This window comes from Triturus cristatus, chromosome 3_1 (assembly GCF_964204655.1).
Source record: "Triturus cristatus chromosome 3_1, aTriCri1.1, whole genome shotgun sequence".
NCBI classification, from domain to species: domain Eukaryota; kingdom Metazoa; phylum Chordata; class Amphibia; order Caudata; family Salamandridae; genus Triturus; species Triturus cristatus.
Window position 1 is genome coordinate 243,627,993 of NC_140583.1, and position 12,659 is coordinate 243,640,651.

Genomic DNA, 12,659 nt, shown 5'->3' on the forward strand with positions numbered 1-12,659 from the left:
TAGTTTTGCACATGCAAGTCAGTGGCATAAATTGAGTCCTGCCCTCCCCATTTTTCTATGGCCACGACTACAGAAAGCCGATTTCTGTCATGGACCCGCCAAAGTTTGCCTGTGATGTTTAGGTTGCAGTCAAATCATGAATAACTCCCCAGACTATATGGGCCCCATAAGGATGGCATAGGAATCAGATGTAGGGCTTCTAGAGGACGATTGGGTGGAAGCCATACAGAACCCCAGGGAAATTGCTATACAGGCATGGTTCAGACTGATCCAACTTCGGATCCTGCACAGATCATATGCCCCCTAGGATATAGCAACATTGTATGGGTCGCTGCGACTCGGACGAGTGTGCTAGAGGGTGTGGGGAGACTGGCACCTTCTTTCCCATTTTATGGTGAAACCCCAAAATTCAACAGTATTGGAGAGGTGTTGCCCAAATAATGACAACAGTAGTGGGCCTACAGGTCCCGGTTGACGCACAATGGCACATACTGGGAGTGACGGGAGAGATAGTCTTTCCGAAATATACGAAAAGATGGCTCAGGCTGACAGATGGAGTGGCACAGAGGAATACTGCAAGAGCATAGGGAGCTGTTTGGGGACTGAAAAATTGGAAACTGGAAAAAAGACAGACTGGTGCCAACAAGCAGTAAAAAACATCTATCAGAGTAGGGGCTGCCCTTACAAGTGGGAAAAGATCTGGGACGCTTGGATACAATATGGGAGTTAACTCGGGGATGGACAAATTGGAAGGGGATGGGAGGGAGGTTATAGTGCTGAGATGTAGAGGGTAGATCCGGATAGCCTTACGCAATGGCTGCATATTGCAATTTAAGCACATTAAGTATGATCTCTTTGAACCACTGCTCGTCATGTTGCAGAACATAAAAAGCGGGGCATTTCACACTCAAAACAATGGTCCTGCTCAAGGTCATGGTGCTGCTCCAACATCAAGTATTCAGGTAAGTCAAAGGCCATGCAGGTCTCATCTGTGATTTTCCACTCCTGCACTGAACAGAAGTCACGCAGTGGGCACTCCAAACATCCGGCTCTGCAGATGTCTTCTGACTCCTGGGCTGTCTGCGACATCCAAAGTAGATGGAAGCCTTTAAGGAGGACATGCTGTAAATTGTTGAGGTGATGCTTACCTGCTGTGGAATGCCTTTGGGCCACTTTGGGCCCCATGATGCCGCTGGGCCCCCTGGTTCCACTTCCTGGCCCTGACAAACACGTTGGGCTTCCTCCCGACTCTATGCTTCTGCCCTGGAGGCCATAATGGGTCCCAACATCCAATCTTGAATGTTTACCAGCCTCGTCCTCAGCTCCATTACTGTGAGAGGCCCTGTTCGGCTTGGGTTTGATCCCCCCACAAAGGAGAGTGCCTCTTTGATGTTGTATACTAGATCGTTTCCATTCCACTTGAACACACCTATTGATGTATGTATTACACCTATTGATGTATTATTTTGATTTAGGCGCCTTGACGCCCACTGGGCTAAGTTGCGCGTGATAAAATCTATTTCATTCATTCATTCATTCATGGATATCTTGAAGCCTGTGATTGCCAGTCCTTTTTTACCATTTAATGAGGCATCCTGATAGTATCGTGGACAAAGTAGAGTTCTGAACTACTAGATGGCTGATCATTTGCTAGGGGATATAGGCCAGCCCCTGGACAAACTGGCTTTTATAACCCAGCCCTCAACTTCTGAGAGCTTAGTTGTCCATTCTTTTACAATTACGGTCAACACTAATTTGTTTCCTTCCTTGCCGCAAGATAAGCAGTCAAAGCATATGTGCCCTTTAGGTTCCTGAACATGGTCTGTCTTCTGGGATTACACACCCATAGCGATATGGCCAGCGATGTCTTGCTGGCAGTCTGATGAATTCATAAACACCCTTGGTCAAAAAGACATTGCTAAATAGGTCTTGAGTAGAATTATTTTCAGTATAGAGAACAGCTTTCTTGCAACTCCTTAGATGGACATTTTAAACTACTTTATCAAGAAGGCACTGGAGAGCTCTCTACTTTTGTTCAACCCAGCAATCTTGTATATTTGGGTGATTTGTAAAGAGTAGAGTAGAAATTGAATGTTTTTTTTTTGTTTTTTTTTTAACATTTTATTTGTCAAATCGCATATATTACGCAGGGCTCTGCACTCCAGAGTCCTCTGCCAAAGCAAACCAAATATAACTATGACAGCAATCGACTTTTGGCAGGATCGGCCAAACAATACATGAGAACATTAAATGACAATGCATCCCTCCCCAACTCCCCCCCCCCACCCTCCACGCCCTTAAGATCGCACTAAGGCTACACAGTCTCATCCAAAGCATCCAAAGGAAATCAGATAGTCTTAATCCGGATATGCACACCCCCCCGGCTCCCCCTCCCCTCCCACTATACTGGCCCAAGAACTTAATCCGGCAACGAAGGCTCCACCATCGCCGGAGGCTCCAGCCATAGGCCCCGGTACTCCACCCACCGTTTCCATATCTTTTTGCGCGGGCACCCCCTAGCCACAAAGATAGGTTGCTCCATCCCCATGCAAAAGTCCAAACCATTTTTCCATACGGCCACCGAGGGGGCCCGCGTCGCCTTCCACGCCTTAGCAATGTCTCGCATTGCAGTGTAAGGCCTAATAGCAGGAGATGTAGCTTATAGGCGTTGCCACCCACCCCTTCCATTACATGGAGCAGAGCCAGCCGCGGCGTGCGTGCAAGCTCCCAGCCCAGGACCTCGGAGAGACACGCAAATACCCCCTTACAGAAGCGATCTAATGATGTGCACTGCCAGACAGTGTAGATAAACGTACCCTCAACCCGACCACAGCGAAGACACTCAGGGGAAGCAATCAACCCCGCCCGCCACAGCCGTGTCCTAGTAAAGTAGACCCTATGAAGGTATTTGAATTGGACTAGGCGGAGCCGTATCGCTATGGCCGCGCCCCCCCCCCCCCTCCCCCCTCCGCCTCCCAGTCCCCTCGGAGTTTCTGAAGTGTAGGGGAGCAATGCGTAACTAGTGACTGATAGATCCAAGAGATCTTCCTTTCCTGTAGATCCCCCATAAATACTTTGGCTTCAATGGGACTAAATTCGGGTATGGACTCTAGTCCCTGCAGGCTGGGGTACAATGCATGGCGTAGCTACAGATATATAGAATTGCGTCTGCGGCATATGAAACTCCCTCTGGAGATCCCGGAAGGATTTTAGTGTCGTTCCCCCAAAGTGAAGATGGCGATAGCATCCCATCCCCGAAATCCCAGAAGGGGCACCAAATGGGGCAGGCGTCCATTGTTCCTCAATGGGGTCTCCAGAGTCAGAACATTTCACCAGCCCATACGCCGCAGCGCCTGTCTCCAAACCATAAACACCACCCGCAGGCCGATAGCAGCGCACACCACAGCTTCGCAGAGTAAAAAAAGAGTATGTAAGGTGTGGTGTCCCATAAGGTAGCGTTCGAGTGCATACGCCGGGTCTCCCCTATCACCGTACCACCACTCATTAAGGACTAGTAGGTGTGATGCCCGATAGTACGAGAGGAGATCCGGGGATGCTAGGCCTCCACAATAAGTGGATAAAAAACATGTATGTATTGCCACGCGCACCATCCCCCCACCCCCAAAGAGACTGCCCAAGCACAGAATTCACCAGCCGGAACCATCGAGGCGGGTACAGGTGATTCTGCAACAGGTAAAGAAGTTGAGAGAGTGCTACCATTTTGAAGATCGCTGATCTGCCAAACAATGTCATGGGCATGCAGGACCAGGCCTTAAGGTCTGCGTGAACCTGTTCCCACACAGGTGTTACATTGCACTCCCAGGCAATGGCCGGCACGTCCGAAAGGACCACCCCCAGGAATTTAAACTGCCTACGGCTGACTGGACCAAAGCCACCCATGGGCCCACCTCCATCCGATCTCCCAGCGCCCACAACGTGGATTTGTGGGGATTCATGTACAGACCCGACGTTTCCCCCAAGACTTGCATGATACGCAGAAGACGGGGCCCCGTTTTGTCAACCGCCGTGAGAAAGAAGAGAACGCCGTCTGCATACAATGCAATTCTATCGGATAGACCCGTGGCCCATTCGAATCCCTGTACCTGAGCGTACATGCGCACCCAGGCCGCCAAAGGCTCCATGGCCAGAACGAATAGGTATGGAGACAGGGGACATCGCTGCCGTGTGCCCCTTTTAATTGAAAGTGGCGCCCGTGACCCGCTCCGACGCCGTCAGATCGGTATATAGGAGTTTCACGTAGGAAAGACAGCGGGGGCCCAAATTACGTCTATGGAGCAATGCAAACATATACCCAACTCAGGGAGTCGAATGCCCTGTCCATATCAGCCAAGAGTAGAGCCACCGATTGCCCAAGTCGTTGAATCGCCGCAACCGCCATCTGTGCTCTCCTGATGTTGTGCCTGGTTGCCCACTGGGGCATGAACCCCGCCTGATCGGAGTGCACGAGTGAAGTGATATGGGGCAGGAGGCGATTGGCCAGCGCCTTCACCAGGATTTTGGCCTCACCATTTAGTAGGGAGAAGGGGCGGTAAGAGGCATGCTGCTCCGGGTTTATGAAACACCACCACCTCTGCGTGTCTCCAGTCCTGGGGGAGCACCCCCTTGTCCCAGGCCTCCTCCACTACTGCCCGGAAATGCTGGCCCAGTTGCACATTATACCGGCGAAAAAACTTGCTCGGAAACCCATTAGACCCTTGTGCTTTCCCCGGGTTAAGTCCTCCCAGGGCGGCTCCCAGCTCCTCGTCCAAAAGGGGGGCCTCCAGCTGGTCCCACAGCTCATCCGACAGCGCCTTGGGTGGCAAATCCGATATGAACCTATCAATAGCAGCAGCTGGGAGACATTCCCGAGGGGCATAGAGATCCGCGAAGTAGGCTGCAAAGCTCTTCGCAATGCCAGAGGGATCCGTAATAGAAAGCCCCACAGGGCCCAAAATGCCCGGTTAGGCCTGGGAGTGGAACATGCCCTGACAAAGGCGATGCAACATCTTGCTGGAATTGTCGCCCCATTGGTACACTCTGCTACGCGTCGCCAGCCAGATTTGAAGAAATTGAATGTTTGACTCATTTTATTGTTTATGGACACAGCATTTATAGGGATCTAGATGGTGCAGTCGGATGTTGAGCATGCGCCAGATGTGAAGGACGTTTGACAGTGAATCCTTCAATAATGACAAAGGTCTCAAAGTCATAACATTCTAGGATCAAATATTCCTGAATGTAAAAATGCAGATCAATACTCAAGACTTGAAGGGCTCTTCGACATCCACGTTATGAACTTTTACCAATGGAAGTGATATTGCCAAACTGTGATGGACCATTGGCGACATCAGAAAAGGTGCCAGTGAGTTTCAAGGTAATGGCACGACCTCACTTGGACCACTTGCTATGTTAGTATTTTAAGTCGGAAACAAGTGTTTTTTTCCTTTTAAGCAAGTCCAGTTTTTCCTCGGAGCTGAACAAACGTGTATCCTGGCAGTGGCCACACTCCAACACCTCCACTATATGGACAGGAAACAATGTAAACCATTCCCTAACTAAAGGAAAGGGACATAGCATGCATGCATCATGTGTGAAATAACTCACCAAAACAATTTCTGGCAAAAAATTAAAATATCAAATATGCAACATTATCTTCACAAAAACAAGTGGGTAGTGGAAATTGTACAAAAACATCAGGGCAGACAAGAAACGGAACTAATGAGAGATATTTACAAACACTCAAATGTGTTTGTGTGCTTTTTGCAAAAGAAAGACAAACCGACACCACACGGCAGCGTGAATTTTCTCTATAGTGAGAAAGCTACCTATCTTGACCAATTTGTTTTACCCCCTAGAAGGAATATATTTTAAAAGCAAGCATTAGCAAAGCCAACAGGCCCGCCTTTGGACATATTGGCTTTGCCAATAGTTTAGCCATGTTGCATGGTATGCCCGGGTGACAGCAGCTACATGGTGAGCACAAGAGAGCGAGGTGGAAGGCGGATCCAGACAGGGAGCAAATTGGAACACTAGCAAGAGAGGGCAAACAGGCTAAAAAAAGAGCAGTGTAGAGAGGCAAGGGAAAAACTAATGCAGGATGATTGGGGGCTGAGGGGGAGAGATGCCAAAAGGCGACAGAGAAGAAAGCTGAAACACAGCGGAAGAGAAGTATATTTGATAGATAACTGGAAAACACATTCTTGTAGAGTGCTTAAACAAAATAAACAGCGCCTGAAGCCTGAGCAATGAAAGGTCACACGTAATGAGTCCATGCTCCAGAGTAGATGAAGGAAGTCTACACGTTGGACGCTAGAAGGTGAGACCTAAAAACAAGCTTCCTAGCCCTGCAATTGTATTAAATTATATTATTATACCTGGATTTTTTTCAAAAGCTCATACAAATGGATCATGGACAGGCATAGTGTGTAAAAACATTTTCAGTGATTTTGCAAAAAAAAACATTTAAAATAACTCAATGACTCATATGTGGCTGGAAATACTCCAAGTTTATGAAAATTAAAGAAGATTCATTGATTGATTTCAAGATGGATAATACTATCCATGTGTTCATGCAAGCTAGAAACCTTATTCGGACAGTGTTAACAAACCAACCTGGCCAGTTGGTAGGGGCTGATCTAGCATCTCAACATCTGGGTGCTGCGGAAGGTTGTATAACCTGCACAGGTCACATATCAATCGCTTCAGTTGCTGCAGAAGCTGTCAAAACAAAAGTATAGCTTTACATTGTATTTGAAACAGCTGTGTATGTTTAACTATCATATAGTAAGTACCTCAATGACAATGGCCTTAAGTTATCCGCTACTATATATGCAGAATTAAAGGAAACATAGATCAACTTCAAGCAAAAAGCAAAAACACCCAAAACCATATAGATGCCCTAAATGAAAATGCATAAAAATACTTCCCTGTAATCCTGGTTCGCCATTGTGAGCATTGTAAATAAATGTACAAGTTATCGGGTTTCGGAAACATTTATGTCAAAGACAAATCTTTTTAAAAATCAAAGACGAATTTTACATTGATGAAGACATTTTCTATCCTTTCTGTAACGAGAGATAAACAAACTATGAACTCTCTTAGAAACCCTTTAAGATCTATCCTAAAATGATAAACAATGCAGAAAAAAAAGTGAGTTTGTCAGGGCAGAAGCCTCTTAAAGAAGATTTAATTTGACAATGAGAGACTTTCATTGCATTACACCCCCGAGACCGATTCGGGCGGATCGCTTGTTCTACCAGTGCCAATCTTTTAAATTGTATTATCCCTTGTGTCCGACCCCTTTTTAAAATATCCCCTCGCTGCTTTGCACATTTGCACTTTGGACCATCCGTTTTACTGAAGGCATAATTTTAATTGGGGAACTGGCGCTATAGCGCGAGGACTGTTACTTCCCTCGTCCCACGATCCCAAGGTGCTCGGTAGGGCTGGTGAAGCCCCGGGTCCCGGATTACGTGGCGGCCATCTTTGGTTGGGCTGTAGTTGCCAGTATAAAAGGGGAGGCGGGAGCTAAAACGCGAGAGACTTTCATTGCATTACACCCCCGAGACCGATTCGGGCGGATCGCTTGTTCTACCAGTGCCAATCTTTTAAATTGTATTATCCCTTGTGTCCGACCCCTTTTTAAAATATCCCCTCGCTGCTTTGCACATTTGCACTTTGGACCATCCGTTTTACTGAAGGCATAATTTTAATTGGGGAACTGGCGCTGTAGCGCGAGGACTGCTACTTCCCTCGTCCCACGATCCCAAGGTGCTCGGTAGGGCTGGTGAAGCCCCGGGTCCCGGATTACGTGGCGGCCATCTTTGGTTGGGCTGTAGTTGCCAGTACAAAAACGGTCGGCCATGTCTCCGCGCAGCGGACGCGGTCAGCGGACGCGCCGGACCTGTGCCGGAGTCGTGCCAGAGTCCTGCCCGTCTGCGCCCGTCCGCGCACGGAGGGGCGCAGGGGCAGGGCCCCCCACCAAACGAATTGTATACTCTGGTGAGGAAATCCGTCATCTAAACGGGGACACGACACCCCTAGACCTGGTTACACTCACGCGCATCGAGGAACTGTCCATCCAGGCACCGCAGATGGGTAGGTCCCGAGCCCCCCCGCATATTTTAAAGCTCGTCAGCCTAAATACCAGGTCGCTTTGCTGTCATAGTCTCGAGATCTACACTCTACTGCAGGGTGAAGACATTGACATCCTGACCTTGTCCGAGACCTGGATGGGGGATAACTCCATACCAGACATTATTGCTGCTGTCCCTGAAAATTACGATATCCACTGGCAGAATCGCACAGGGAACACCCGAGGGGGAGGGGTGGCTATAATTTTTAAAAAACATCTAGCTGTGACTAAAATACTGGCGGAGTCGGCGGATTTGGCCGACTTACTGGCGATAAAAATCATGTTTGATAACATGTGTGTTACAGTTCTCACAGTCTATCGCCCTCCCAACGCCACCTCAGGGTTTAATGACTCCTTAATGACCTATGTCTCTGACATGTGTTCCAGATATAGAAACGTCATAGCTACAGGAGATTTCAACTTACACTGGGACAAAGATAGGAAACAGCCAGCGGCCAGTACCCTAGAGACAACCATGTCCTCTCTAGGTTTCAAGCAGCTTGTAAACGCTCCCACCCATATAAAAGGCCACACCCTAGATCTAATATGGACAACAGATCCTAGGGTGGTACTTGCTGGAATCCTCCCGTGTATGTGGTCAGATCACCACCTGATCTACTGTGATATCCCTCTAGGTACCATACTCCCACGCCCAGAACCGAAAACCAGACTGACCCGGCAGTGGAAAAATGTAGACCAACATACACTGACTACATCACTTAGAGGTACTGTCCAGCCAATAATACTTAATAAAGATGTAGATCAGGATTGTAAAAACATGATGGACTATCTGGTAAAGGCCATTGATCAGATAGCCCCTGAGAAACTTCAAACAAAAAATAGTGGGAAAAAGGGAGCCCCTTGGTTCACATCTGCCTTGAGGGACCAAAGGAAGGCCCTGCGTAATATAGAGAGAAACTGGAGGAGAAATAAGGATACAGTTACTTGTGAACAATACAAGACGGCGTTTCGTAGCTACAAAAAATCTATTCGGACAACTAAAGCTGCATTCTATGAGGTCCGTATAAATAGGGCGAACAATGTTCAAAAGGAAACATTTAAAATCCTGAAGGAACTAACAAAAAGAGCCCAGGATGCAGAAAGTAGCATAGACTGCGATACTTTCCAGAAATATTTTCTGGATAAGGTCGATACTATCATGTGCGAAATAAAAAGCATGGGGTGCAGCCCAATTGAGCAGCATATCGCTCTAAATCCAACTGCCAGCTGCCTATCATCATTTCCCCCCATAGATTCACTAACCCTCGAATCATTGATGAGAAAGACAAAATCCGGCTCCCCAGCAGATCCATGCCCTCCAAGTATTTTCTGCCTGGCAGGTCCAATCCTAGAGGACCATATCCTAACTACATTGAATAAATCGCTGAGCACTGGCAGGCTCCCCACTAGCTTCAAGGAAGCTCGTGTAAGACCGTTGCTGAAAAAGGTGGGGGCAGACCCCAATGTCTTAAAAAACTATCGACCCATATCCCAGCTGCCCTTCCTGTCTAAAGTACTTGAGCAACATGTACTAAAATATATGTCAAGCTATCTGGAGTCTAACCATCTACTCCATGAGAGGCAGGCAGGCTTCCGTGCACATCACAGCACCGAGTTGGTCATGCTCTCGGTGCTGGACGATCTCAGAAGGATGGCTGACAGTAAAAGACCGAGCGCCCTGATTTTGTTAGACCTATCAGCGGCGTTCGATACTGTCAGCCATTCCATTCTGTTGAATAGGCTAGCTGGGTTTGGAATTCAGGGCTTAGCCCTTCGGTGGCTGGAATCATTTCTATCTGGGAGAACCCAGAGAATCCAGATGGGAGATAATGTATCAGGAGTGGGAAGTCTGACTTGCGGCGTCCCCCAGGGTTCAGCTCTATCCCCACTCCTGTTCAACATATATCTACAGCCCCTGATTCATACACTAGCGGGGATGGGCTGCCGGGTGTTCAACTATGCCGACGACACACAGTTGCTGCTGGGCATAGGTGACACAGCACAAGCCCAGTCCCACGCTCAGGACATTCTTAGATACACGGTCAACTGGATGTCCACCAACCAGCTTAAAATTAACCCCGAAAAGACAGAGGTGCTGGTAGTACCATCCAAGTGCTCCTCCTGGAGTGATGTGTACTGGCCCCAGGAGCTGGGCCCAACTCCACAGCCAGCAGCCACGGTAAAAAGTCTGGGTATTAAATTGGACAGTGCCCTCTCAATGACCAACCAGGTTTCTACCGTGGTTGGCACCTGTACAGGTCTTCTAAGACAGTTGCGCAAATTAGTCCCTCTCCTCTCCCAATCGATGCTACGCACTGTGGTCTCAGCCACCATAGTATCTAGACTTGACTATGGCAATGCGCTCTACTTGGGCCTGCCAAAAATGCTGACAAACAGACTTCAGGTAGTCCTAAATGACGCCGCAAGACTTATCTTTAACCTTCCGCGGAGAACGCACGCCTCTCCACTACTAAAAAGTCTACATTGGCTGCCAATTGGACAGAGGTCCGTTTTTAAAAGCCTTTGTATAGCCCACAAAGCCATCTATGGGAAGGCCCCGACCTATATCAAGGAGCGGATCGAGATATATAGGCCGGAAAGAAATCTCAGGTCCGCTGATGCCAATCTCCTTGTATGTCCTCGTTTTAAACTGTCCACAATGGGAGGGAGATCCTTTTCGGTTTTACTACCGAACCTCTGGAACGCCCTGCCTGAGACACTCCGAAAGGAGGGAAATCTACTCCGTTTCAGGAAAGCCTTGAAGACAAATTTGTTCAGAACAGCACTCAGCTCAGCCTAAGTACTCCCCCTTTTCGATATCCCGGATGTTATGTTCTGTGGTCAAAGCGCCCTGAGACCTGCAGGTGACCCAGGCGCTATACAAACCCACTATAACAATAACAACAATAACAATGTAACGAACGTTAAGGCAGCAAGCTACAACAGTAACATAACATATTGACGCAAAGCAACACCTAGAATTAATTCACTGTGACAGAAATAAATCAATCACGATTTCATATGTAGCACGTGATTTGCAAATGACTGGGCCCAAACATGAGTGGCAAGTGTAAAAATAACGATTGACTGGGATGCCGCATGAGTTGTGAGAGCACAACGTTAAGATGCCAGGATGGAGGTGGACGGCGGATAGGAGTTAACATGCGAAACAATCCTTTTAAGAACTGCTGAATGACCCTAGAGGAGTAAAGAGAGTTTGAACCATCCTGTCGGAATCTTGAAATCGCCGCTAAGAATACTTAGAATGGGAAAGGCCTCATCTTGCCAAATGTAAAAAGAAAGGCAAAATTTGTACCGGTTTTGCATGGATTGGATGAATGTTGGTGGCTTGACACCACAGGCAAAATCGTTTTTATTTGAGGCTGTATGTCTTTATTGTGGAAGGCGCTCTAGCATTGGCCAAGACTTCCCTACAGTCCGAAGGAATGTTTAAATCAGCGACTTCAAGGTGTTCAGGCGCCAGGCCGCTAAGCGCAGAGATGCAGGATCCGGGTGGCAGATCTGTCCGTTCTGAATGGATAGAAGGTTAGGTATTGGTTGCAACTGAATGGGATCGCATTCGGAGAGAAGGAGGAGTTCGGTGAACCAGAACTGGCAAGGCCACCTGGGAGCTATTAGTATTAGGCGACAAGGCTCCTTCATTTTCCGGAGAACCCTGGGAACCAATGGTATCGATGGAAAAGCGTAGGCATAGATCCGTGACCAGTTCATCAAAAACGCATTCCCGCACGACCCTTTGTTGGGAAGCCAGCTTGCTTAGAATGGGCATTTGCGGTTCTGACTGGTCGCGAACAAGTCCAGATCGGGTCGACCCCACTTCTGAAAAATACGATCCAAATTGGTTGATGGAGCTCCCACTCGTGATTGGAAACTGTCGACCTGCTGAGCGAATCCGCGAGGACGTTGGAAACTCCCGGAACATGGATTGCTGTCAGACTTATCCGATGTCGGATCGCCCAATCCCAAATTTGCTGGGCTTGCTCAGACAGTAAAATGGATCTTGTCCCTCCTTGTTTGTTCAAGTAGTGCATACTTTTTTTATTTTTTTTATTGTATTAGGAATAATGTTTATTCTGCGAGAGAAAAGTTTTATTTTTTTTATTTTTTATATTTATTTATTTTGGAGTGAATAATCAAGGTGGCGTACACATCTACTCGCCCACAACCCTTAGGGCCGGCTGCTTTGTATCCAATAATCATTGCATGTCTCAGCGTTTCCCACATCCCGGAGGCCGGGTATCGCGGTCTTATACATACCAGAATACAATATTTCTATACATGAATGCCGCCCACCATGCATATTCTTATAGTTCGGTCCCTAAGTGGGAGCACAAAGTTTTCTTCTTTAAAATTCGCCAAACTTAACATCAACACCCACCTCCCCCCTCCCGCAACTCTTGAAAGGCCCGGTCAGTTGCTCCCGGAGGCTCCCCCTCACACTCAATGCCCATTCTGGTCCTCTCGTCCAATGGCTCTGTTTCACCGAACCGCTGCGTGCACATAC

At 47.8% G+C, this 12,659-nt stretch overlaps 1 protein-coding gene across 2 annotated transcripts in view; it reads right to left on the reverse strand.

Annotated features, from left to right (window-relative positions):
- UBE2Q2 (ubiquitin conjugating enzyme E2 Q2) overlaps positions 1-12,659 on the reverse strand; it is an 844,760-nt gene that overhangs the window by 581,677 nt on the left and 250,424 nt on the right. For both annotated transcript variants that reach the window (XM_085643780.1, XM_085643779.1), the window contains exon 3: positions 6,613-6,717. In XM_085643780.1, the coding sequence (XP_085499906.1) occupies positions 6,613-6,717 (105 nt within the window). The remainder of the gene's footprint in view (positions 1-6,612; positions 6,718-12,659) is intronic.